Consider the following 27,789-nt stretch of genomic DNA (forward strand, 5'->3'; position numbering starts at 1 on the left):
CCGCGCGTGGTCAGCTGGTGCAGGCGGGCGGCGGGGGCGCGCGCGCGCGGGCCGACCGAGCTAAAGGGCAGAGGGGGGCGGAGGGGCTCCGCGATGGTTTTCGGTGAGTGGGCCGGCGGGTGTCGGTCCCGTCTCTCGCTGTTGTCACACTGGCTTGCGTAGGCTCGGCACTTTCTATTGCCATGTCAAGTAAGTGACCGCTGAAGTGCCTCTGGATCCCCGTCGCGCCCCGTCCGTTTTAACAATGCTGCCTGGTTGTTGGGTTCACTCCTTGATGCTCCTGATCCTGTCCAGTGTTCTGTTGGTAGTAGCGTTTCGTTGTCAGTTTGGTGTAAAGCTCTTGTATGTTTGGTTGTCCTGTGTTATGTTCTCTCTCTTTCTCTCTCTCTCTCTCTCGCCCGGCTTTGTCTTCTCCTCTGGCCAGCTTAAGTCAAGTTTATATCTTCTAGTTGCGGGTCTGGTTTGCTTTTGTTTTTTGTTACTTGGCCAAGCCAGTTGCGTCCTTCACTCTACGTGTCGACAGTTTCTCATAGCTCCGCCGTAATTTAAGTTGTTTTGTTTTGCATGTTTTCAGCCTACCGGCCATCAAGTACGTCATTTTTCCAGCCTTTCGTTTCCTTCGGTAGTTCAGAATCGAACTGTTTATTGGAATGTATGTTTGGAACCTGTGTTCACACTGTGCGATTCAAATACAAGTTGTACCTTCGCATTGACAAAGTGGCGAAGTCGCTCAATCGTGACACGTTTTTTATTATCATGACTGACTAAAATGTTCCGTTTTCAGACAAATGCGAAGCGTGTTTTGGGTACTCTTTTTCGTAGGTGTCAGGATAAGAAGCATACCGCTCACAATGTGTGTCACTGGGTCGCGAGGTCGCGCACGCGCCGATAAGCGGTCCTGACCTGGCCATGATTTCCTAACCATGCATACTTCGCCTTTTCCTCAAAGGAGGTGTTCCACGTTTGCATTATATTTTGATCTGAAAGGGCCATTTTGAAGATCATTCGGTGCAGTTCACAGCCCTGTCCTCAAAATCTAAAACACTCCAGTTTGTTACCTACACGCCCGCAAAGATGTGCAGACTTTTTCGCGCAAACTTTTTCAAGGCCATCCATGCATGCATGACGCCATAGCAACGTCATTTAAATCCTGCCACCTTACAGGCCAGGCGGCGTTCAAGGCCAGATCGTCCAGCCGTTCAGATCTCGCGAGCGCGATTTCTAAATATACTGGACGTCGATTGGCTCCCAAACAACGTTGAGCAAGCTATACAAACTTCAGTCGCAGAGTACCTTTTGTGCTGCACAATTAAATAAGTTGGACATGGTTTTTTCACTTGCTTGTTATTGCGGAGTTAAGACTTGTAATCGAATAACTTTTGCTGCTGTGAGGCAGTCTGCCCGGTGAGCAATCCGATGCTACCGGCATCTTGTCACTGGTGCTCTCCGCCCTGGTGCCTGCGATGGGGTCCGCTCGGTGAGCAATCCGATGCTACCGGCATCTTGTCAGTGATGCTCCCCGCCCTGGCGCCTGCGATGAGGTCCGCCCGGTGAGCCATCCGATGCCACCGGCAGCTCGTCAGTGGTGCCGGGGTCATTGGCAGATGTGTGTCGTGCTGCCCCGCTCGGGGGATCCCTTTTGTCCACTCCCGTTCGGCGAGCATCGCAACTTGTCCGGTCGGCGGATGCATCATGGTTATAACGTGCCAAAGATGCCCAATGATTTGTGGGTTCTTTATCGACACGTGTAAGTGCTTTGGTCGTATCCAAACACTGGGAGAGAGAGGGAGAGAGAGAGAGAGAGTGGTGGCTGGGGAGCTGTTTTCGCCGATCAGTGGCCCAGCGCCTTACGACCTGGCCACCAGGCTGCGTCATTTGTAGATGTGATAAGGTCATAATGATGGAAGGGGCTGTAGGTCACGTGCACCAAACAGGGATGTTTAGTATTGACCGCACGAGAGGGACTTGTGTGCTATGTTTTAAGGAAAGCAACAAGTACATAGATTGTGTAATTAGGCAAACATGTGATACGATGGCAGTGATACAATGTTCGACCCAGCATATCGTGCCGTATTACGTGCCTGTCGTCTTCACCACGTCGATGTTAACCCTTCTTCGGTATCCGTATGGTGCATATGATGTTCTGTAGATTCACTGTCACTTTCAGTTCGGATTTTGGAGATTTTTTTCCGTCTTTCGGGCATGCCAGTGTCACTGGGTAGTGTGACCCATTTCGTGCTGTATCGCTCGCACAACCCTGTCCGGTCCTGTTTACTTTCGTTTGCAAATTGACTTCGGGAACAACATTAGTGAACTGGGACTGAAATCCTCAAATCACGCTATTTCAAAAAGATACGAGTTCTGCACGCATTTTTGTTTCCCTGACTTGAATCGTTTCGCCCTAACTCAATTTGTATCGCTCCGGGTATGAAAGGGATTGTTCCACATTTGTATCGGGTTTTGAACTGAAAAAGCATTTTGAAGATCATTTGAGGCAGCATACGGCCCTACCCTTCTCAAGATTTAACTCCCTCTAGTTTCTGAGCTTGACGTCCGCGAAGATGTGCTGACTTTTCCGGGGAGACTATTTCAAGGTCGCCCAGGCGTTCATGGCGTCATGATAACGCCATTGGAATTTTCCCATTCCATTAACCATGCGGCGACCAAGGTCAATAAAAGTATAGCTGTCAAATCGTTCATATCTGGCATTTATGAGTACGATCTCTAGTCATAACGGCCGTCAGTTGGCTCTCATTCAATGTTGTACAAGGTACGATGACTTAATTGAACAATGACGCATTGACGAACATATTTACTGAACAGAAAAATTGTGTTATCTAGAGCAGTCTTTTCCGCTTAAAGGTGTACCATTGAGTTTAAGTGAGCTCAATTCATCACATGTGATGATTGCTTTAATGTCTTCGAATGTAAACTATTCCTGTTAACGCCCTGCGACGCGAAAAAAAACACCAGTTGGGTTAGTGTCATTTCATTTGATGCAGGTGATCGTGCTTTTATTTGCTTCGGATCACGCATGTCAACATTTCGGTCACATTATGGCATTGTGGAGCTGGCCACGAATCGTTGCTATAGCAATTAGGGCTGCTTAACAGGTCTCTAAGAAAACTGTCATTGTTGGAGTTGTGTCTGTTGTGTTTGTGTCTGTAGGTGTCATTTTGCACCCCAGTTAAGGCGTCCGTGATCGTCTACTTTCAAGTCCTGTAATAGTAGATTGAACAGCTTTGTTATGCAGTGCTGGACATGTTAAGCCATTACCGGACAGACGGCTTTCTCGCCCTCAGTCCGAGGTGAACCCCAGCTAATCTCCGCCAGCCCCAGTTCATGGAAAAAACTAAACACATTGGTGTCGAGCGATATAGGTTGTATTGGACAAAGCTAGTCTGAACTTGCATCGTATTTTTCATTGAATACCATCGATGGCCACATTTAAACCATATTCATGCGGGTTTTTTGTTTCAATAACTAGTCTGTGAAATCGCCGTGATAAAATGTAATGTCTAATGAGATGTGTAGGCGGACAGCCTGTTGCATTTTGTCTTATGTAGCATGAAAGTTACAACGACAAAGCTGTAGGTTTGGGCAGCACGCCAACCTCAATGCTGTTTATTGCCGTTCGCCTAGCTACCTAATTGCTGTTTTTCACGGAATGGGTGTATCAATTAAATATTGCTCAAGTTGTCAGCGTCGTAGGGAGCATCCAATCAATACCTGTTTTAAAAGGACGATAACAAGCGAGCAAGAACGCGTGTTAAATGATTGGCTGACCAGTGCCGGGCCCGCCTGGTTGCGTCACGGCCAGTCCCGAACCCGCGTGGTTGCGTCACGGCCAGTCCCGAACCCGCGTGGTTGCGACACGGTCAGTCCCGAACCCGCGTGGTTGCGTCACGGCCAGTCCCGAACCCGCGTGGTTGCGTCACGGCCAGTCCCGAACCCGCGTGGTTGCGACACGGCCAGTCCCGAACCCGCGTGGTTGCGTCACGGCCAGTCCCGAACCCGCGTGGTTGCGTCACGGCCAGTCCCGAACCCGCGTGGTTGCGACACGGCCAGTCCCGAACCCGCGTGGTTGCGTCACGGCTAGTGCTGAACCCGCGTGGTTGCGTTACGGCCAGTGCCGGACTCGTGTGGTTGCGTTACGGCCGGTGTCGGACCCGCCTGGTTGGATTACGGCCGGTGCTGGACCCGCATGGTTACGTTACGGCCGGTGCTGGACCCGCCTGGCTACGTTACGGCCGGTGCCGGACCCGCCTGGTTGGGTTACGGTCGGTGCTGGACCCGCCTGGTTGGGTTACGACCGGTGCCGGACCCGCCTGGTTGGGTTACGGCCGGTGCTGGGCCCACCTGGTTGGATTACGGTCGGTGCCGGACCCGCCTGGTTGGGTTACGGCCGGTTCTGGACCCGCCTGGTTGGGTTACGGCCGGTACCGCACCCGCCTGGTTACGTCACGGCCAGTCGGAGGCGGCCATCAGGTGCGGCCAGCGGCCTATTTCGATGGCGAATCTCTAAAAAAACAAACAAAACAAAAACGGAACGGCATTCTGGTATCTTTACAACGTGGAGATTGCCGGGGGACGGAACTTGATCAGATTATGTGAATTTGTCAAACGAAATGTGTTCGCTGCACGGGTTTCTCGGCGTATTTTGATTGAATTGGCGCGGAACCTTTTACAGTGCAGTGTATATTTTGTCTTCATGCGTGTTTGTTTTTCGTTTGATGCATGTATCTTCAAGGTGCACTATGACTAGCAGGGTTCGCAAACCCGTCAAACGGTGATAACATGCTGTCAACTGGTCAGCAGGCGCTGCGCGTGTGCTCATAGCCACTGCTAAGTGCATGTCACCGGTTACGATGGTCGAGCGTGTGTCCATGACACATCCTAACACGCCCACGTTTTCTGATCGTCTGATGTACAGACACGACCCGGCACGGGTCGGCAGGGTTGTGCAGTGGACAGTCACCGCTGCCAGCGGTCCCATCCTCTGTTGCCGTCCGCCGCTCGCGGCCGGCTTCAGTGCGTCACCGTCGCCAGAGGCCCCACCCTCTGCCGCCGTCCGCCGCTCGCGGCCGGCTTCAGTGCGTCACCGCCGCCAGAGGCCCCACCCTCTGCCGCCGTCCGCCGCTCGCGGCCGGCTTCAGTGCGTCACCGCCGCCAGAGGCCCCACCCTCTGCCGCCGCCCGCCGCTCGCGGCCGGCTTCAGTGCGTCACCGCCGCCAGAGGCCCCACCCTCTGCCGCCGCCCGCCGTTCGCGGCCGGCTTCAGTGCGTCACCGTCGCCAGAGGCCCCACCCTCTGCCGCCGCCCGCCGTTCGCGGCCGGCTTCAGTGCGTCACCGTCGCCAGAGGCCCCACCCTCTGCCGCCGTCCGCCGCCCGCCGCTCGCGGCCGGCTCCGGTACGCTTCGGCAAGCTCTTGAGGATTGTCGCCGGGAGGGGCCGGCGGCAGAGCCCAGGCTGAGCGGCGGATCGCGACTCCCGGAGACAAACCACGAGGTACGGGGTTCGATTCCCCGCGGTGCCCGCCCTTCCTGCCAGGGTGAGAGGGAGGCGACGCCATATAGCCTCAGCAGCTGAGTGCGTCGTAAAGCCCCAATGACGTGACAGGACATGACTTCCGGGAACGATGCATCGTTCCAGGTCGGGAAGACGCCTCGCTTTGCCGCGTCGACGGCGACCGTCAGACGACGCGCGTTATCACCTCGGGAGACGAGGTCGGCGCTCGCGGAGGCGGCTGCCACGCCTCGGGCGCTTAATTGGGGTCAGCGCGGAGGCGGCCAGTGGCGCAGCGCACGGTCGGACAGGTTATCTCGCGTCCGGTGCGGCCGGCGCCTGCGCTCCAGTCGTCAGTGACGGGCGGGATGGCGGCTTCTGGTCATGCTGTCGGCCCCGTGCACGCACTGGGCTCCAGTGGTCGGGCCGGGGTCTGGTGTGCGCCTGCTGACGGCCGCGCCTGGCCGGGTCGCGGGGAGATGCGCCTTCTCCGCCGTCAGTGCGGGCCGACATGATCTACCGTACTCCTGGCCGGGACGACCGCGAGCCGATCTGTGACTGAGAGCCGGCGGGGGCGGGCGCGGGCAGTGACTGCGGAATCAGTCGTCGCTCGGCCGGGGATCGGCGACGGGACTGTCGAGCTGCGACTCCGCCGATCGCTCGCAGCTGGCCGACGACTCCCGGTGGATCGGCGACCGGACTGTCGAGCGGCGACTCCGCCGATCGCTCGCGGCTGGCCGACGACTCCCGGTGGATCGACGGCTGGACTGTCGAGCGGCGACTCCGCCGATCGCTCGCAGCCGGCCGTCGGTTCCCGCTGGATCGACGGCCGGACTGTCGAGCGGCGACGCAGCCGATCGCTCACAGCCGGCCGTCGGTTCCCGGACCAGATGACGTTCCCCAGAGGAATGACCTTCGACCGCGGTAACGGTGCGGGGATGCCCGAGCCCGGGCGGGACTGGCCGGGGCGCGTGGCAACCGCTCAGGTGACGCCGCTGCCGTGTGTGGGCGCTCGTTGGTGTGATTATGTCAAACTCGGGCCGACGTGATTGTGAAGCACTGCCCGGCGGCTGATTGATCATCCGCTGTCAAGCGGGGGCGATTCCAGGCAGACGGGCCCGAAGGCGGCCACCCGGCGCCATTCTGTCCCTAATTTGATTAGGGCTGCGGAACAGAAACCATTGGATCGATTGGTTCTAAGACACCCAGCGATACTCCGTTTGGCCCATACGGCTCAGCGGGGGACCGTGACCCGTGATAGGACGACAGCGAGGCTCTGGACCGAAAGGTCGAATAATGAAGCTTTGCCGGACAAAAACCTCACGTTTTTACGAAGAATCAATGGGCAGAAGCCAGTGATCTAGAGGAGAGACAGTGTAAGAGTGACGTGATACCACTGCCATTAAGTCAGCATGTTCATCATACATAATTGCTGATCGTTCGCGCTGGAATGGTTTAGGGACGCGTCGGCCAGGTCCGTCCTGCAACAGTATGTTGCGCGAAAGTCAGACCCACCTGCTTATTTAACACCAACCTCCACGGGCGCTGGGCTCCAGCGACTAACACGATGTCCGACTGAGGTCAACCGTTCTTGTCTGTTCGACATGGCCGCAGTATTGGGCATAGTCCGGCTAGCGGGGGCCAGATACTAATGTGCTTCGCTGATTCCCTTGCCCACTTTATCGCCTGGCCGGGCCAAGGCGCGCGTGCGCACATTTCGTCAGTCTTTGGGACGGATGTCGTAGCTGACTCACCGCCACCTTAAAACGACTGGCCACCATCACTCAAAGCGTGGCAATGGATCGAACTTTTATTGCCCCCGTGGAAACACTTGCTGCGCTGACGGCACGGCAGTGTAGCAGATCGCAGCGTTTTATCGTCGTCCCTCGTCCTAGTCATAGCTAGCGATGTTTGCAAAGTTTTCGCGTCATTCGAGCGATCTCAATTCCTTGCATGTCGTCAACTCGGTCGTACGGCGTGTGCGACCTCGCCGCCTGTCGCATGAGTCACCTTGAGTGGGCTCTAAACCATGATGAGGGGTGGCACGACCCGTGAAATCTGCAAATTTCTGCCTCAAAATCGGCCAAATCTGTTTTGCTCGAATAGCGTTGGAACGGGCATCCTCGCAATCGCCTGACTGTGGAGACACTGACACCATCGCCAAAAGCGTCCGAGCCGCGGGAGATAATTCTTTCACAGCCTGTTAGCCAATTAGCGCTGTGCATTTTTAACGTTCCCAGCCATGGTATCATCACCCGTTGGCGATGTCCACCTGCTCTCAGGCCCCACCGCGTCTGCCATTGGCTGCGCACAGCATTCGTTCCGCACATTTGCCACAATCCACGGCGACCGCGCGTTGATGACGTCAACTTGCATCATCGTAGTTCATAATCCGCTCGTAGGTCCACTCCGTCGATGATCCGCATGCTGATTTGCCTGCTGCCCCATCGGGCTTCCGCACGCCGGACAAAACATAGTTGCCAAACGGCATGCGAATTGTGCGCGCGTTGAGTGCGGCTGGTACGGGCACCGGCAGTGGCATCATCATAGCTGTAATGTGAACGGCTCCCCGCTCACCACCAACCGGCTGTGTTGCGCGCGCCGGCGAGGTCAGGATCAGGGGCGTCCGGACCGGCGATTGGCCCCTGATGACCCGGTGACGTGGCCGACCCGCCAGGTGGTGACGGGCAGGTCGGGTCAGGCGGCGCTGCACGGCGTCAGCCAATCACGGACGCCCAGGCATGCGTCCGTCCTGATCAGGCGCCTCACCAGCGCAGCCCAACCAGGCTGCGTACGCCAACTCCGCGACGTGGGCGTCACTTGGGGCGCCAATCTCAGCTTAATCTCCGCCTCATGTATCGAACGTAGTTAACCGCGCTAATCGAACACCTGACCCCTTATGTGATATTTTCAGCTCGGCTCCAGCAGACTTAGACCAGAGGTCAAGGATCAATGCTTGATGCGTATTTTGCCGGGGTTGATCTATTTCGGAGTGCCGCAGCAGGATCTGGGCCCGCGCGGTGACCCTTCGGACAGCGCTGGTCGATCGCCAGCGGTGCCCGCTTCTCATTGGGCCGACGAGTTCAATGTCATCATGTGGCGAATGCTCATTGTCACATTGTCATTGCCATTGTCTTTTGTACCATTTACAAACTTGGACTTGGACTTTGGAGAGAGCGGCAGGGTCTCTGTTTTGAGAAACATACTGCGAAGAAAATTAGTCACATAAGCTCTTTCGAGGTACTTAACCTTCGGACGTCTGGAGCGATCCGTATACGAAAGCTGCCGTACCAGTAACGCGCATGAACTCGTCTGTGTAGGCCTCTTATCAGATAATTAAACAAGCTTGTGGCTCATCTTCATCGACAGGAGCTGAATTATTTGGGTTTGTTTTTGGCGTGTTGTATCCTTATGAGAGTCATCAGTTGGTGTCGCGAGTCTTGGGGTATATTTGATGTGCATAGTTACCGTTGGATCGCTTGGTGTTGCCCAGGTTTTCTTCTATCTAGCGTCGCCCATCGTCATGTGCATTTATTGCAACTAGCACAGGGACTTTGCCTGTTACTGTAAACATCGTTAACAGCGTGCTGAATAGACAAGAGTACATTGTGGCAAAAGCTCCAGTTTTTTTCTCTTCGGATCGTTGTCTTGTTTTTGGAACAAGGACTTCAATGATAGGAATGGGTTGTGTCGAACTTCCGCAGAAATTCAACGCGCCAAGCGACCTTATTATATGCTACGGCCAAGCTGCGGTATAGCTTATGCTGCCCGTCAGCTCGTAAGTAAGCAATGTGATGAAGCTGTGTAAAGCTCAATCGCAGTTCCGAGTATTTTGGGGGCCTCGTGATTCGGGGCAATATGGTGCTCGCATGCATTTAGGGATTTTTGTTCGCGAACTTCCGGCTTCCCGCCGGTGAGTTATTACTTTTCAGCGGTTTCGGATTTCAGCTAGACACTGCCTTTCACGAAAGTTGAATCGTTTTTTAATAATTAGCTTACTTTACTTGTGAACGAGGCACTTTGAGCCGCGGAACTTAAAATATAATAGATGGTTGTGCTGAAGAATATCGCAGTGTCAAGTGCTAGTTCTCTGTCCTAAAATATAAAAACTGCAAGAATATGTAATTCGAACTGTCATAAATCGATTGTTACGGAGTTGGGTTGGTAATTCAATAAGATTTCATTATGATACCAACTAGAAAATATATGTCACATGTTTTTGAAGAAATCGTTTTCTACGAAAAAAGCATTGCGAATTTTGCAGGCGATTTACATTTGAATGGTTTATTGTAGGATACGAACCTTTACACCTAGCCTGTAAAGTTGTCCACAAACACATATGGACAATTTTCACTCGGACTTAAAACTTGGGAAAATACAACGCTGGTGAGCACTATAACTATGGTGAAATTCAATAGTTTATAATATGGCTAGATGCATTCATAGAAGCCTTAAATTTCGCACACACGAACGCAATACCATCGGCTTCCATGTCACCCTGATGAAAAAACTAGCATGCCACTGGCTACTTTGTGACTCTGATGAAAAAGCTGTGGCACGTGCCGGTCCGCAGCACGCACTTTTTTGCCGACCTTCCTCACCATTTAGCGCGGCGCGTTCGGGTCGATGGAAGTGATAGCAGCATGCGGGCTGCCCCTGAGCTGCATCGCAGAGCGGCCTGCCAGCCGCCGCATCTGTGGAGTGGAGCTGCGGGACGCATAGGGGCCTCCCCTCACGTCGCACCATGCTGACGCCGGCACTGCGCAGAACAGCTGGATCGCCTCGCTGGTGTAGGCCGCAGAGGCCAGGTCTGGTCAGAAGGTCAGGTCACCGGCCAGGCGAAGCTACTGCCGAGAGGACAGCGGCGCCTGAAGGCAGTGCTCTCGGTGGGACTGCCGGTCGATGTTGGCACGGGTGGGGCAGATCAGAGGATGTGACATTGCTTTGGGGATATGACATCCCGACCCGGACGAGCAGCCCGAGGGAACTACCTCTGAGGGCGGGGCCGCGCTATTTCTCGGCATGTTCATCTGTGCCGAGGTAGAACCCCGTGTTCGGTGGCATGCCAGACCCCATCTAACGTGAAATGGCTTTCGCCTTACTTGTCGACGTCGAAGTCCTTGCGTGCAGCCGCGGGACGGCGGGCGGATTCGTGTTTTTGTGCTACTGCTGGCCGTCGGTGACGTCAGGGCTCTGATCCTGGTCTTGTAATCCATGCCAGATTCTTCGTTGGCTTTCGCAGGTATGCTGAGGGAACTTACCGGTCCCCCCCCCCAAAAAAAAACCGGAGTTCTGCGGCCACGGTTCACGGCCGAGTGGGTCACTTACCTCTTCTTTGCAACCGTCATCAGCCGGATATGTCGCTGGACTCTCCCTTAGTTTGCTGGCGCGGGGGTCCCTCATTCGTCGTAGTGTCGAGTGTTATGGGACGCTCACCTCATTGTTCTAGTCAAAGACGCGTCCAGTAAACTACGCATCTTGCGTTTCGTGACTAAAACTCTGGCATGGTGGCTGAATAACTTCCGACATGCTGAGAAACTGGCAGGGTAGAACATAATATTTGACATGTTAATGCCAGACAGCGGGGTCTTTCGGTGGGGAAAAATGCAGAGAGAAGCTAGAACGGTGTCGTTTTCCCTGCTATCCGGCATTATGTGTCGGGAGTCCCCATATTGAAAATGATCAGTCTCCATTGTACCAGAGGTCGCTGGTTAAGTGGCGCTATCAAATAAGCTGTTCTTTTTTATTGAGACATTCACAATATTTGGTAGCCTCGTATCCAACATAATGATCTTTCAGTGGCAATGTTATGTTGGAATAACGTTTAACCATTGCATCGTGTTATGTTGAAGGTCAGTTGGTATGAGTATAACCTCTCATTTATTAATGTCAAAAATGCATGTCATTATATGGACGAACCGCTGAGAAATCGCAGTTTGAAGTTTGTTGAAATGATCAATCCCCACTTGTTGGCATGCTTCCGACCTTTTCCCCTAGACTACGTTAGATGTTTGGAAAGGTTAACACGCGCCCGGGTGGCCGGTCGGATACCCTTCGCTCGGGTGGGGGGTCAGTCTGACCCCACTGAGATCTCGGGAACTAAGAGAGCTAGAGACACCAAATTCACAGAGTGCATCGACCTGCACGTGAACTCTCTTAGGCCGAAGTTTGAGGTTACTAGGTCATGATCTTCGGGTCAAATAAGGTCAAACAAGATCAAATTCCAGATTGGTCTTCAAAGAGCTCCTGGAACCTAGGCAACTGTTCTAAGAAAAATTTAACACGCTCAGTTGATATCAGTGACCTTGTTTGACCTTTTAACACGCGCCCGGGTGGCCGGTTGGATACCCTTCGCTCGGGTGGGGATGGGGTCAATTTGACCCCCCCCCCCCTTGTGAGATCTCGGGAACTAAGAGAGCTAGAGAGACAAAATTCACATGGTGTGTCGACCTGTACATGAAATCATCTAGGTCAGAGTTTGAAGCTCTTAGGTCATGACATTGGTGCCAGATAGGGTCAAACAAGGTCAAAGTCCAGATTGGTCTCCAAAGGCCCCTAGAAGCTAGGCAACTGTTCTAAGCAAAATGCCACTTGCTCAGATCAGGCCCGTGACCTTGTTTGAACTTTTAAAGGTCGCTATGACCAAAATGATATAAAACTATTTTGAGTTTTGCATTTGCATAAGCAACAAAGATTACGCTAGGCAGTATTTTCTTAAAAACAAAATGTTGACCTGGGTCATTTTAGGTCAGTGACCTATTCTGACCTATAAGAAGTCCATGGAAGGTGTGTAATGCGGCTTTTGCTATCAACATATTCGAAATAAGCATCAGAAACCAGCCCATACAGCAAGCCCGAGAGTAATAAAACAGGTTGGTTTGACCTTGGTCTGACCCTCATGCCTGACCCTAGGTCAATGTCATTTGCTTATTCAATTGTTGTGTTGACCAGAAATTATCTCAGAGATGTATGGCTTCGTCTAACGCTCTGTTGTTTCATCGGATTGAACGATTCCCTAAAATGTGTCTTCGCTAAAACCACGGCCCGACTTTGACCTACCACGGGTCAGCAACCTTACAAGGTACATCTAAATTTTTGATGTCAGACGATCCGCTATTCAATTTTCTACAGCCATGCAAAATTTGGCGCGGCTACGCCGCGCCGTTCGGAAACCATTTCTGGAAAATCTTTGGGGGGTTAATTTGACACCCACCCGAGCGGGTGTTAATATTCAAATAAAAAGAAGCCTCATCAAACGGTAACTTGACGTATTTGCTCCTAACGTCAAATATTATATGCGTGTTAAGGTTGTGCAGGGAAAAATTTGCCTCCTCGCTGCGTTGGTATGCGACACACTACGTGGGCCGAGCTGACGCGCTGAGTCCCTTTTGAACCATGGGGACAGAGGCGTGGATCCATCTCACAAGTGGTGGGCAATGAGCGTTTGGTGGCCCATGTGGTGTCGTGTAAATAATTGGGCTATTGCAGCACTGTCCTCGAGCTGGACGTCGCTGTCTTCGTGGTCCTACCCCTCTTCGCTGCCGCGCTGTTGGCAGCGACGCTACAGGACTCCAACAGGTGGTCACAATGGCTGTTGTACGCATGCAGCCCGTGCGTACGACAGGGTTTGTTATTGTTGGCTGACTAGTTCAGAATCAAGACGCAGCGAAGCTGCTGCGGCCTGTACAGCGAACAGCTTACCGGAGGGTGACCATGTAAGAATTGGTCGAGATGTTCAATATTACGCGCGTGTTCAAAAGCATAATGCTGCACAGTCTGAGTCGCTGTGACCATGTAGACGAACTGGCACGGAGCGCTATCCAGTGCCGGAGCTTTGCCACGCGCCCCGTCTGGCGTGGTGTGGGCGGGCTCGACCTTCGTGTTCGGAGTCGTGGCCCCCGCTGGCGCGCGTCGCCGAGCTCGGACGGCGCTGCGGCCTTTTGCCATCGAGTGACCGCAGTCCGGCCCCTCGCGTTGTGGGCAGGACCATTACGCCGCGATGTATGGAATCCGCCACCTGACTGACGGCTAATCGATGGTGCTCTGGGCTGATGCCTGCGGTGTCCCCGGGGGCGACTGCCGGTGCATGTTGGCCGGCCTGGACTGCCCGCGGTGTCCCCGGGGGCGACTGCCGGTGCATGTTGGCCGGCCTGGACTGGCCCGCGGGGTGTGCCTTGGGGCCTGCACCGTCGGCGAGCCCTGGGTAAGGACCATGCGAGGGATGAGCGCGGGCCGCCGCGCCGCTGCCGTGAGTGCGTCCGCACGGCCGGCGCCGCTGGATGCCGACGGTGGTCTGGCGTCCGTTCAGCTAGTACCTACCACATGTAGACATTCCAATACTCGTAACGTGACTTAAAGCCTCCGACCCAGTACCTTCGACGCCCTTGGACGCAAGGACGATGGTTAGCGATGGAGGGACGCTGGGGTGTCTCCGCCTTCGCAGAACGGCATTTGTCTTTTGAGGTGGCGTGACGAACGCACCAAAAGCACTCCCTGCGTCTTCTTCTGGTCGTGGCCGCGCCTCCGGTCGGTCTGCCGCGCGTTTCAACAGCTCACGCTCGTCGACGGTGGCCGTGCGCGCGCGCCGCCTGTGGCGCGAGGTGTCACGCTGCTGGGCATCGGCGCGGCAGCCGTCGCCGTTCGCACGCACGGTCGGGCGGCGTCCTTGACCGGGACGGGCGCGCGCTGACCGGCGGCGCCGGGCTGATTACGTCGTGGACACGCCGAACGGGTCGATGCTCTATATGACGGGACGTCCGGCCGGCGCGCTGGTCAGCGCGCACCGATGCCGGCCGGCCGGTAATCCGCATGAACGGACGGCCGGTCGTTACCGATGTGGACGGCACTGTGCCGACGGGAGTCTCGCGGCCAGCCGAGCCTGCCGCACGAGCTGATCCGTGAATTGATGGCTTCATTGGTCTGTGCGGCACGCTGCGGAAGCCAGCGAACTGTGTCGCGGCGGAGACGGACGGCTGGCCTTGGTTTTTTTACGCGTTTAGCTTCGGATCCGGTGATGTGTCTGCTGTGGACTGCGGTGGCCGCGTCTCTAGTCGGTCGGCTCGAACGTCGCTGACGCTCCGATCGGCCTCTGTTCTGGTCCGGTCTGACGCCGCACCGGTGTGGCCCAATCCGGCGCCGGCTTGGTCTGGGTGGAGCCCGTGCGGGTCCGGTCTGACCTCCGCTGGGCCGATGGCACGCCGCAGGCTTGTATGGCCGTGTTCGGGTGTAGCGTGACCCGGCGCCGGTCTGCTCCGGCCTGGCGTCCGGTGGCTGTCGCGCCCGTCTGGTGTGACGGGATCCCGGCCGAGTCTGACCCGACGGCGCCCCCACAGGCTCCATCATGTTCCACGTGCGCCGGCGGTCGGCCGACTATCAGCCGCGGAAGCGCAAGAAGAAGCCGGCGCAGCCGACCAATCTCTCGGACGTGGACCATAGCTACCGCGGCCACGACGAGGCCAGCCTGCCGTTCCTGGTGGAGCTTAACACGGACGGAACTAACATCCGACACACGGCGCCCAGGTAACCACCGGCACGCGGCGGGTGTGTGACAGCAGACATGCCACGCCCAGGTGATCGCTGACATTTGACACGGGGGTGCCGAGGCGACCGCCGAGACTCGACGCCCAGCGCCCAGTGAACCAACGGGTAGCCATCGGTGTCCGAGACACGCGTATCGATTCGGCACATAAAACTTCCACTGCGGGCAAACATGTACTGCAAGGCTACCAAAACACAGAATTTTTTACCCTCGCTCCACGACTCTGCTGTAAGTATAGACACTGCATTGGTCCACAAAACAAATACGTATGTCAAGCACGTAGTGACATGGGTGGTACGCCTAGGTCCTGTAGACTCATGAGAAAAACGGAACGGGACCGGAACGAGGACTTCGCGAAATAAACAACGCGAGTCGATTTTGAATAATACCTTCGGCTCCCGAGTGTACGCCACCTTCAGGGGCTGGGGATGGCACCCAAACAAGGACACGGTAACCGGGGGCGAGGGGGTGAGGTAGTGGGGGCAGCTCCCCCAACCAAAAAGCTGGGAGGGGGCATGCAAAAGTCTATTCTGGCCTGTGAAAGGCCATTCTGGGGTATTTAGGGTTCCTTGTGACCAAAAGAGAGCAATTCCGAGCCTGAAGTGGGGCTTTAGAGGGCCCATTCTGACCTTTAGAAGAGTCATTCTGGCCATAAGAGAGTTCAGTATGACATGCAGACCCATTATGACCTGCAGAAGGTCTATTATTTACTATCGAGGGTTTTACTCCTTGTTTACTTGTAGCCGGCCAAGTACGGTCTGTAGGGGCCCAGTATCATGTTTAAGAGGGTCCATTCTGGTATTTTGGAGTCCCCCACCCAACCTGAACATAGATCACGTGACCCTGCACCCAAATCCGTCTCGGCTACATCGCCGTCGGTTGTATGCGTGACGTGATCAGCGCTGCGCCAAGAAGAGCACCACAGGGCTGGGGTGGGGCTGCGGCTGCGGCTGTGGTTGCGGTTGCGGCTGCGGCTGCGGCTGTGGCTGGGCCTTGGTCCGGGACTGCAACTGGGCCTGGGCCTGGGACTGTGGCTGAGCGTGGAACTGGGCCCGGGCCTGAGACTGCGTCTAGGCGTGGGCCTGGCGCCACGGATGGGTGTGGGCCTGGGACTAGGCCTGTAACTGGACTTGTGACTGGGAATAGGACTGGGCTGGTCCTGGGCATGGGACTGCGCCTGGGCCTAGGCTCGGGACTGCGGCTGGGCCTGGGCCTGGGACGGGGACTGTCATTACGGCTGGGTCTGTGCCTGGGTCTGGGCCTGGGCCTGGGCCTGGGCCTGGACCTGGCCCTGGCCCTGGCCCTGGCCCTGGCCCTGGCCCTGGGCCCGGGTCTGGGCCTAGGTCTGGGTCTGGGGCTGGGACTGGGGCCATGCCTCATGGCAACACGAAACCTAAACAGTTGTGTCCCTGGTTTACCCGGGGACGCTAGGGACGTGTTTTGGTGGCAAAACACGCGCATTATCCGCCCCCATAGGCTCCGGGAAAGTCGGGCGCCATTTCGTGACATCCCGGATAGGCATCTTTAAGAAACCTTAGGGGTTCACATCAGGGGGTCCCACTCATCAGGACGGGGGGTAACAACGAACAAAAATTTTGGCACGTCCCTGTCTCACTCCACACGTTCAGAGGCATCCATGTGCCTATGATTACCTCACTGGCGTGACGCATGGTTCAAGCTTAAATTTGTGCCAGTTCAGGACTTAGTCACAGCCCATTCACAATTCAGCACCAGTGGGAACCAAGCCGAAAATCCACACTTTATCGGACTTGGAGAGTGACTAAGAAAAATGTGCTCATCGTGCCCAGCATCGTAGCGGTCTTGTAGCTAATTCATGTGAGCTTGAAAGACGACACCATGCGGGCCTGGCGTGTGTGGCTGCATTTATTGATGTGCACGTGTGCTCTGATGCGCAAGTTTGGTATTTCGCGCGCAGATAACAAGACTGTTATAATCTGGTAGCTTTACAACGCATTTCTACTAGGCGTGTATTCTTCATATGCGCTGGAATAAATACGCCTCCGACACACGCTACTCCGGTAACTATTGGGACACGTTACATCGACTGACACCCAACGTTTCAAGCTTGTGACATCCGACACGCGGCGAGCCACAGCCTGTAGAGCCCGACACAACAGTACGGTGTGGCCCAGCTAACCTGACTCTCGGTATATGCCACTCGGGTGACCACGTGCTGGATATAGCACCACGTAGAGGGAACCTAACTCATTACAGCATTGGGTTAGTGGTGCTGAGGGTTAGTGGTGCTGTTAGCGTCGCCTTCTAGAGACAAGCGATGTTTTATGACTGGAGTCGGGCGCCCAAATTAATGCGCATTTTATGTATTCGTGATAGATGCATTCTGCTGCAACACTCAATATGGCTGCATTCCGTTACGCGTCGAACAAGACTAGCTAAGTCGGCGTCCGAGATAGCCTGGCCCACTGACGGGAGCAGCCCCGGCACGGCCCGTCCTGACCCCCAGCAGGCCTGGTTAACGCAGACCCCCGGCTCGGGACCCAGCGATCAAGGCCTCGCTTGGTCACTGGTCTCGCACTTCAGATGCACTTCGCGTTGTAGGCCACGTCTGTGGTTCGCCTTGGATAGGCCCAATCTGTCCCGGCTTTGTAGCGTCGTCGGGCTGTTTACGCTGGATGTGTGGGCTCGACGCCTTCGCCTCTGCGTAATGTGGCGCACCCGGCGTCAGGGCTCGGCAGACCTCTGTTGACGCCGTGTGCCGAGCTCGCCGTCGGGCACCGGGCGGCGCCGGAGGCGTCCGGCCCAGCGAACGTCTCGTACTGACCGGCGGTGGGTGACTGTGTCGCGCCGCAGGCGGCTCAGTCTGCACCTCAACGTCACCGAGGTGGGGAGCGAGCGGTCGCCGCAGGCGGCCGGCCAGTGCCTGCAGCTGACCGGCCACAACGTGCACCCGCGCCACTGCGTCATCGCGCACACGGAGGGCATCGTGACGGTGACGCCGTGCGGACGCGAGGCCGAGATCTACGTCAACGGACAGCGCGTCTACGAGACCACCATCCTGCAGGTGAGGGGCGGCGCCGGCCCGATGGAGGTGTACTGGGCGGTGGCCGAGGAGAGCCCGGTGCTCTGGGTGGTGGCCGAGGGGCGGCCCGGTGTGCTGGGCGGCGGCCTAGGGGCGGCCCGGCGTGTTTGGTGGTGGCCGAGGGGCGGCCCGGCGTGCTGGGCGGCGGCCGAAGGGCGGCCCGGTGTGCTGGGCGGCGGCCTAGGGGCGGCCCGGTGTGCTGGGCGGTGGTCTAGTGAGGCCCGGTGTGCTGGGCAGCTGCCGAGGGGCGGCCCGGTGTGCTGGGCGGTGGTCGAGTGAGGCCCGGTGTGCTGGGCGTGCGAGGGGCCCGGTGTGCTGGGCGTGTCGAGTGAGGCCCGGTGTGCTGGGCAGCTGCCGAGCTTTGCTGGCAGCTGCCGAGGGGCGGCCCGGTGTGCTGGGCGATGGTTGAGCGAGGCCCGGCGCGTTGGACGGCGGCCGAGGGGTGGCCCGCGAGGCACACCCTGACCTGCTTTCAGCAGCTACCACATGACCGTACCTGATGAATGCCCACTATGGGAACCGCAGGGATGGGTTAACCATGCACCATGTGGTCCATATATAGCACAATTTGTATCATTATCGTATCACTATATGTGATAGTCATACAGTCTGATAGTTATGCATGAAGGCATTCAGTAGTGCCTTCGTGTACTTTGGCTTAGGTGGCTGTGTGTCCTGTGCGAAGCGTTTGGGAGATGATCTGTTGGCAGGCGAGGCTGCTCAGGCAAAGTTTAGCATATGTCTGGTCGCCAAAGTGACCTTGAGACGGCGCGCCGACGAAGCGCATCGGAGCACCGTTACCACCTTGATGGCGCTGTGGCGAGGGGTCCTGCATTCGGCCGGTGCATGCGGCGTGTTACGCCTGCTCCACACGCGCCATCTGGGATGACCGTGAATGGTGCTGTCAGACCGCTACGTGCGTGCCTACATCTTCCAGTGTGCGCGCTTTTATTTAGCGTTGATTGGTTCGCCATATCGCGGGCCAGTATACCTGGCCGCATTTGTGTTTATCGCATGTGTGTTTAGTATCGAATAGTCTAGTGTATGGCCACTATCAGGTGTCGTCACATACATGACCACATGGCCACAAGAAGTGTAAGGCCATAGGTACAACCATCAGTAATTAAATGACATTATTTCTGCATTGTGCAGGCAGATTGATATTGTTCGATCACGTTCCGCTCCTTGGATGAATTTTGACGCAGGGAGCGTTTTCATCTTCCCTACATTTTTTCAGCGTACTTATTCGCACTGAATGTGATTAGCAAGTTTATACTCATCAAATTTTAGGAGTCACATCGGTTCGGTCCGCTGATGGCGCAGCCGCTAAGTTATTTGATCAAAACAACCATGGATATCTATACGATCTGCTTGGTAACTGACCGCAACAGACCAATGTCACCGTAAATGTTCGTGTGTCGGAAGTTTTCTTTCAGAAGTTTCCGCTTCCAGTGCTATTTCATGGAATATTATGCCCCTGTATTGCGTTAATATCTCATACACATCAGCACGATACGATTCGTGAAGCCGCTAGGTTTCTGCACAGCTCAATTGAATGTTTATGCCGAAAACGTAAATTTTGCGAAGCTTTTGCGCTCCGTGCCGTGCGGTCATGGGAGGCTCCGCGTCGCCTGGAGGTCATGTATTTTGATGTGTTTTAACAGCCTGAATGAGAGGATAGGCTCAAAAGATGAGCAGTTTTAGCACGAGGCTTCGTGACCAGTAGATGTACACTGTGAGCCATTGTTAACGAGCATTCACATCTTGATCTTGGCGATAATACCGCACTCATCCTATTTCAAACTTGCTTACGCTGGCAAGATTACCTTGACCGTCAAATTCGGAGAAGTCTTTTCATTTATACGTTAATGACGTCATGTGTCCGCTGCCAGACAGGTGGAAAATGAGCCCCTTATCCATCCTGTTGTCATCCGGAGGCTACGATGGAAACGGTAGATTGAAGCCGGGCCTCTGGCGCCTGATTAACCTGTCACGAGGTAACTAATGCTCGCCGAAAGCGGCCTAGCGCCGCGGATGGTATTGGATTGCAGGTGCGCGTAGGTCAAGTGTTAATTTTAGCTTTCGTCGGCCGACATATGGCGGTGAAGACCCAGCTAATATTTAACCTTCCAGTTTCCGGGCGATCGTGCTGGAAGAAAACGTATCGGAAAAGTGGATCGCGGTAGACTGATTTGCATTCATTAATTGTGAACATTCTCGCGTACGCCTGCTGACATTCATGGAATTTTAGAGAGATTGTGAGATGTGGGTGGTTCCAGTTTGTGTGCATCAAATCAGATATTTGTGTTCTTTCTTTCTCTGGCTACAGTGTGATATCATCCAGCAACCCATTCACACTATTTGTTGTTGGTCAAGAACATGCCTAGCAGGCCGCATACAAATTTGCGTTAGATTCATACACGTGTTCAGTTTTTTATTTGCGTGGTAGGCAACACGATGCACGACGTTCTGGAAGTATTTTCGAGCTAACGGGCCTCCCATTGTTGACAAGGAGTAACTTTGAACGGGATCTGGGCGAAGACTGGGGTCCATGAGTGACAGCGCGTCAATTTACGGCCAATGATACCCCATCTGTTAACTGCTATACTAAATTGAGTTCTTAGGTGTTCCATTCCCAGCGAAATGGCAGCAAAAATGATTGAAATCAGCTCTTTCGAGAAGTGACGCTAGCGTTTTCGTTTACCTCCCTTTTTTGTTTTGCGCATTTGAAAATAAGCTTATGGAAATCTGGACAAAGATACGATGGACGGAGTGCCAAGTTCGACGTGATTGAGAATAGACAACTTGGGGCGCGATGTGACGACTCATGTTGCAAAGGCATAAGGATTTGATTCGATTTATACACATATTCGGTTCTGTATTTGCGTGGTAGGCAACATGACGCGCGACGTTCTGCAAGCAACACCCGTATGAAATAGTATTTCCGATCAGGCATGATCATATATAATTGTGATGTCACATGGAATGAATAGTGTCACAACACAAGTAGTGTCTGGAGCCAACGCAATACAAAAAGGCCAAGAAGTGTCGCCATCGGTGCTTAAAAGCAGGTTTCATGCAGGCTGGCTATAAGGAAGAGCCCGCGCAGAAGGGGGGGGGGGGGGGGGGGGGGGGAGGGTGAGTTGTAAGGTTGCGGGCACAGCTACATGCGTGTATGGCGCTGGTTATCTAAGTCATCTGGCGAATGGTGCCGCGCTTCTGATGGCGCGTGCTGCCGGTCACACCCGCTCCCTCACGATCCTGCGTCCGCCTCTGCAGAGCGTTACTGGATTGGGACTCTACCTGGCAACAGTCTGACAGTCGCGAGGCACCGATCAATGGGGTTGTGCCGAGAGTGGTAATTTGGATTTGGAGATTCAGCGTTGGTGTAATTATTTCCCCATCCAGGTCGAAGATGAAATCTTGCATCTGCTTGCATATGCGAGTTTGAGTAAAAAGGAGTTTTTTTGTTTGCTGACGGTGGTGTCCGCGGGCAAAATTTACTTCGCCTAGATTTCTTTACGTGTTCTGTATCAACTGCCGCTTGAACTAGTTTCGTGTATCAACCAAGTTATGTTGTTTCGATGTTTTCCAGGTAAGCGTCTTGACAAAACTCATTCAAGCATGGCTTGAATTTAATGCCTATTTCACAAACCTTAGAAACCTGCTGACTTCTTTTAGTATGTCTCCATAGTCCGTTGAGCGTTAGCCCAGTAGCTAACTCTTAGCCGTGGCCCATCGGTGGACGAACGTGATGACGCTTCTGAAATGATTACCTTTAAAACTTTAGTCGACTACTAACACAAGTTGTCTGACGCAGTTTTGAGCGTGCACACTAGAAAATCTCAGAAACACAAGCCTCGACCTTAGGCGTTGCAGTCTCCGTGGGCTGCGCGGCGTCGGCCTAGCAGCCAATACTAAGTTGTGGCCAACGGGTTGACGAAAATGACGGCGCTTCTGAATACCTTTGGAGCGCAGCCTGAGCGCATATTTCACGTCAGCAATTTTTACGCAGATGAAAAGAACGGGTTGGCCATTAAAGCACCGCGTAGTGGAGCTGTAATTTGGTGGTTGAACTGGAAGAGTGAAGGTAGAATCTCTATTTTTCGTGTTTTTGCAGCTATTTGTCTATCCAGAAGGCAGATTAACACGGCGTCCGCCGTCTGGTGGCACTTGCAGTGGCCGAAACTTTTTGGTTTTACGGAAGTTGGAACCCAGACCATCCTTGTGCTTGCCCTCGAGGTTGCGGTCGGACATGTTCTTTTGATGTAATTTGCAATATATTTTGATGTAATTTGTTTCAGCAATATATTATGGAAAAATGGACGTCCTCAGGCAAACATGGCATGACCCTGCTCGTTTTCTCTGAGCTCATTTCGACCCACCCTATTCAACACTAAGAAGACACCCATTCTGTCAGCAGTAATGAAACCCCGTATTTCCTTCTGGGCAAGGGGCCCCTTGAGTAAAACACCAAGGGTGCATTACCGTTTCCGGTCAAGGGCTGAGGGGCCATTCCGTTCCATCACGGGTAGGGAGGCCTTCTGACCCGGGCAGCTAGCCCCGGATCAGCACAGGAACCCTCAATGATGCAACAACATCCCTGATCACCGCTGGTAGTCCAATAATTGTCACACGGACTCCAGTTTCGTGTTGTTCTGTGTTCTTCAGAGATATTGAGTTCTCCCTGACCGTAGATTGTAAATAAAATTGGGTTCCTAATTTGTATTAACAAGGCTAACCCATTTTCGTCTTAAAATGCTCAAGATTCTGTTAGAACTGATTTCTGATAAGAAAGCTACGTAATATGGTCTTCAACATACGCGCTTGCTAGTTATAGCAACAACAGCCTCAATGCCCGGCGTTGCAGTCTCCATGCTGTGCGGCGGCGGTCTTGCGACTGTAATACTAAGCGATGGCCAATGAACAGACGAAAAAGGTGACGCATCTTATGGGGGATGGCTGGTGAACTAGGTAAATCGGCATGCATGTTAAATGTAGGGCAAAAGTAAGCCAAATGCAACCTTAATCTGAAAAGTGGGGGCCAGTTAACATTGCTGCCCCGCACTTTGAAAAGTGGGGGCGTGGCCCCCCTGGTCCCCTGTTCCTACGCCCATGTCCAATTGTGAAGGCGTTGCAGCGATCGGTGCAGTAGGTTCTGAGAACTTATTGTCTGTTTTTGCATGTAAAATTTTCCCTCCGCATTTCTAAGGTGTTTGAACTCAGGCCAGGTCTCGATGTTATCTCTCCATGGCGAATCTCATTACACGGAATCGATTGCCAAATATTTCAAGGCGATTGGACGAATCTTTTCGGAAAACGAGCATATCTGCTTCATATATCGGTTTTCTAGACCCTGCTGAGAAACTACCCATCGGCATGGATTTCGCGCTTCTTCCTTGTCTACCATATTCGGTTTCAGATGAGTCGGCGAAACCGGGGCTGATGCGCAGCATTATTTCCAGAACAGATGGCAATTTATTGGCGACGCAAGCACTGGCGCGTCCCCACGTCATACCATAGCTGCTAACGCACCGGATAACCGGAAGAGCTGTGACAACCCCGAGAAAGGCGAAAAATTATCACCCTTAGCGTACCCGTGTGAGAGGGGTCTCGGGGAATGCCCTCGGGGACGTGTCCGGCCCGAATCCGTATCCGTATCCGGCACGCGGAGACGCGAGTGTAGATAAGATTGACGCGGATGTGGCGCACACGATGTTGTGCTGTGAGAGTGGTAAAGGCAAGGTGAGAGTGTAGCGGCGCGAGGCCTACACTGTGGCGGAGGGAAGGGTCGCCGATGGGTGGCTTAAGCATGCGTACGCTATGGATATATAGTGTTGGGTGGGAACCATGCGTGTTTAAAGTTTGTTTTAGTGCTTTTATGGTCGACAGTGTTGTCAGCGTTAAAACTGTGCACAGGCGATCGCTGTCTGTCTCGCCATCTGTCCACTAATGGCAGATGAACCAACAGACCTCGGATTGGTGTCACCGCTGACCATTGATATCCCTTAGGAAAACGGCCTCTAAATGACGTGATATACCGTGTAGCCCGACCACGAAGTTGTTCTCGCTTTTTGTGATCCTACCTTCCCCGGACGCGTTTCCCTGTCTGTCAATCCGGGCCGGCATTAACTCAATGCCGACACCTATGCTTTCGAAAGGACTGGTACAAGCATTATGAGCCCGGTCACTCGGCTGCAACCGGCCGATTGATAGCACGGGCCTCGGGGTGCACATATTCACGTTTGTGTCACTGTACGGGGCCTGGGCTGTGGACTGAAGAAAATATCGGGGTAACTCCTGCCACCTTTCTCTAGCGTCGCTTGATTATAACCAAGTGCGACAAGAGCATTTAGGAAATGAGGCCCGATTGAAAGGTGTTGCGGTTGAAGTGTGGGTGAGGGCGGATTGGGTGTCGTTGGTGGACGTTGGTAACAAAATTGGTTGAGATTCTTTATTATTGGACGAAAGAAATTTATGTGGCGCGTGCGCGTCTGGTAATTCCTGCTTGATGTGGATCATGCTCGTGTGGTTTGTGCACGAATAGCTACGCGGACTCATGCTTTCTGGTATGAAGCCCGGAGTACCAATTTTACCAGGGTTGAATTCCCTGTCGAAAGCGTTGTCAACGCTTTGCAAGAGCAGTACACGTTTTCTTACTAGCCCCAAAGTATAACCCGAGCTCGCGATAACTGCCGTTACCACGATAGTCGTCGTCATGACAACTGCCGTTGTTATGACTACGGCAGAATCTGCTGAGGGCCGTTTTCGGTTTTTACTGGTAACTGTGGCTTTTGAGCTGTTTTAACCCGCACATTGTGGGACTGCGGACCGAAAAGCGGCGCCGTTACTGTTCTGAATGACGTCAGTACAAATGAACGTTTATGATTGGCGCAGCGGGCAGCAAGGGGCAGGTACCGAGAAGGGAAGTTCGGAACGCTACCGACAAAAAGTTAAAGTTCGAACCAGTGCGTGAATATGGACCATGTGGCACTTTTGTTTCCCAGAGCCAAATCGCGATTCGAGAAGAGCCACTATGCTGAACGTTATAAGAAATCAAAGACACAGTACGACATGTCGTTGAATTCGTGACAAAAGAAACCGCTGTTTGCATAGTTTTTGCTCTGAATAGTGATTATAGCTTTCGTAGCATTTATTATGCAAGCATTTGGCAAATAAGTGTTTTGCAAACATAACAGAAAACACATTGAAAAAGCAGTGCAAATTAAAGGTATTGCTATCATAGCGGTGAACAGAGAGTCCAAAGAGATTTCCTCCGTAGGAGCAGTTACTGCAAATCGAAATTATAAGCTATTTAGACGGATTTCGAGAAAACTGGTAGTACCGATGAAATCAGACGCGTCTGATTTAAGAACAAGTGAAGGTACAAAAAATGGCGTTCTCCCTTTAACGTTAGGGTGTTAGGGTGTAGGGCGTTCTCCCTTTAACGTTAACTTTTTTCTTATTACGTGGCTACAACTGCATGGTCACACGAACCCAAGCAAAGTTGACTTCGAGCTATCGTGTGAATCTATTTCCCCAATGGCTTGGAAAGTCTGTTTAAAGCTCGCGATGAGCACCGAAGTTTTATCGGCCTTCAGCTTGGTCGTTTAGAGATACTTCGTTTGGTTTGTCTCTGCGAAAACAAAAAGCCTCTTCGTCATGCCGTGCTCCTGAAACGTCCCGGCGTTGGAGACAGGTGGAGCTCTTGGGCGTAAGAGTGGTTCCGGCCCCGAACTTAAAATGTCACTCGCTGCTGATACGACCTTCTGCGCGCGACAAGTGACTCTCCAGCCGTGCATATAGACTGTCAAAAGCAGCCCCAGTGGGGCTGCTTTTGACAGTCGCTGGCGGATGTGCCAGCGTAGTGGCACGATGTTGACAGCTCCGGCCGAGCATTCTGCAAAGGCGGACGGTAACTTTTGAGCCCTGGTGCGGTCCCGGCCCCACCCAGCCGTCGGTGTGCCGTCCGCCCTGAGGCCCCCCACCTCTCAGTTGGCTGCGGCAGTCAGCACTGACGATGGCCGGTCTGGCTCAGCGGCTCGGCTGGTCCGGTACTCAGCGGGCATCGAGCTGCTTAGTATTGGGCTCGAAAAGCCGGTGCCGAGCTCCGGTGACCGGCTTAGCTGGTATCGAGCTGTAGCGACGGACTGGTGATATCAACTCAACCGGCCTGAAATCTCGCCCTGCCAGCACCCGCCGCGGCTGCGTGCGTCGCAGGTCGATAGGGCGAGCGGTATCGCTGGCCGGCATTGGGCATCGTGTTCGTACTCCGTTCTCCACATCTGAGTTCATGCTGCTGCGTCCTGGCCGCCGATTGCGCCGACCGCCGCAGGCGCGGTGAGCCGCGCCGCGCTGCGCGCCCGGCGTTTGTTTACCCGCGCCAATATTGCCGCTGGGGGCCACTGTGGTGGCAGGACCGGGCAGGTCCGACCTTGGCTGCGGTGACGACGTGACCATGAGGGGGTGCTCATCCCCAGACCATCGGGCGCCCGGAAACGGCGTACCTGGCCAGTCCGGATGGCTGGGATAGACTGGTTGGCCAAATAGACGTCCCGGAAACCGGGCGGCTCGTGCGCGTACAGTTGGACAAACGTACCACGGGTAGTATTGCTGATGGTAGACCGGCACGAGCTTAGTGAAGCTGGGAGCATTAATGAAACCGGACGGCTCGTGCGCGTACAGTTGGACAAACGTACCGCTGGTAGTATTGCTGATGGTAGACCGGCACGAGCTTGGTGAAGCTGGGAGCATTAATGAAACCGGACGGCTCGTGCGTGTACAGTTGGACAAACGTACCGCTGGTAGTATTGCTGATTGTAGACTGGCACGAGCTTGGTGAAGCTGGGAGCATTAATGCAGGTGGCATGTAGCTGGAGCCCGCGGGTGTGTTGCCTGTGGACGGCTTTCAGCCTCAACAGCGGCTGGGATATATGAAACTGAAGCGGTGGACCGGCCACGGTGGGTGCATGCGTGATCTGTTGTTAGCTGCAAATGCGCGCAACCAATGATGATTTCGAACGTCAAGCGAGAACTGCTTTGGTGATGGGGCTTTGTTATCCGCTAATGACGCTGGCGTGTGGTCCGCGAGTACCATCACCAAACGCGCTCTGGAGACCGCATTGTGCGAACGAACGAGCGCGTCGTGAGCCCTGTCCCAATCGAAGCGACTCAGTACCATGCTGTGTGATGTCGGCGACGGGCCAGGAAGGAGACCGGAGACCGGAGATCTGCGACGTTCCCCCGGCGCGGCGCCCGCTCGCGTGACGTGTCGCTCAGGGCTAACGACTGAACCCTCCTGAGCCGGGACCGTGCGTGCAGGCTCCGTCCCGACCCACCAGCCGCTCCAAGATAGCGACGCGCTCCCCGGTGTTTGTTGATGACGTACCGTTGCCCGGCGGCGCATCGCGGCGCGTGCCGTTGCCTTTGGCTTGCGTGTTGTGGTTGTGTCTGTGGCAAAACTTGGGATGCGCCGGGTTGTGGCGTGCGTATGTTTACGCGCGGTGGGTGTAGTAAGCTGGCGCTCACTTGATTGGCAGCACGGCTCGGTGGTGCAGTTTTGGCCGGGTGTACAAGTTCCGGTTCCTGGACCCGGCCCAGGAGGAGCGGCTGCGCGGCCGCCGGGAGAGTCTGCGCGGCCACGAGTCCTACATGGAGAGGTGAGCTGCGCGAGACCCACGTGTAG

At 54.5% G+C, this 27,789-nt stretch overlaps 1 protein-coding gene across 1 annotated transcript in view; it reads left to right on the top strand.

Annotated features, from left to right (window-relative positions):
- LOC119100282 (afadin-like) overlaps nucleotides 1-27,789 on the top strand; it is a gene marked incomplete at its 5' end in the record, with an annotated part of 76,781 nt that overhangs the window by 21,245 nt on the left and 27,747 nt on the right. The window contains 4 exon segments of the mRNA XM_037223390.1: nucleotides 14,838-15,024; nucleotides 17,876-18,086; nucleotides 27,644-27,661; nucleotides 27,663-27,763. Of these exon segments, the coding sequence (XP_037079285.1) occupies nucleotides 14,838-15,024; nucleotides 17,876-18,086; nucleotides 27,644-27,661; nucleotides 27,663-27,763 (517 nt within the window).

This window comes from Pollicipes pollicipes, unplaced genomic scaffold (assembly GCF_011947565.3).
Source record: "Pollicipes pollicipes isolate AB1234 unplaced genomic scaffold, Ppol_2.1 Scaffold_4881;HRSCAF=5763_pilon_pilon_pilon, whole genome shotgun sequence".
NCBI classification, from domain to species: Eukaryota; Metazoa; Arthropoda; class Thecostraca; order Pollicipedomorpha; family Pollicipedidae; genus Pollicipes; species Pollicipes pollicipes.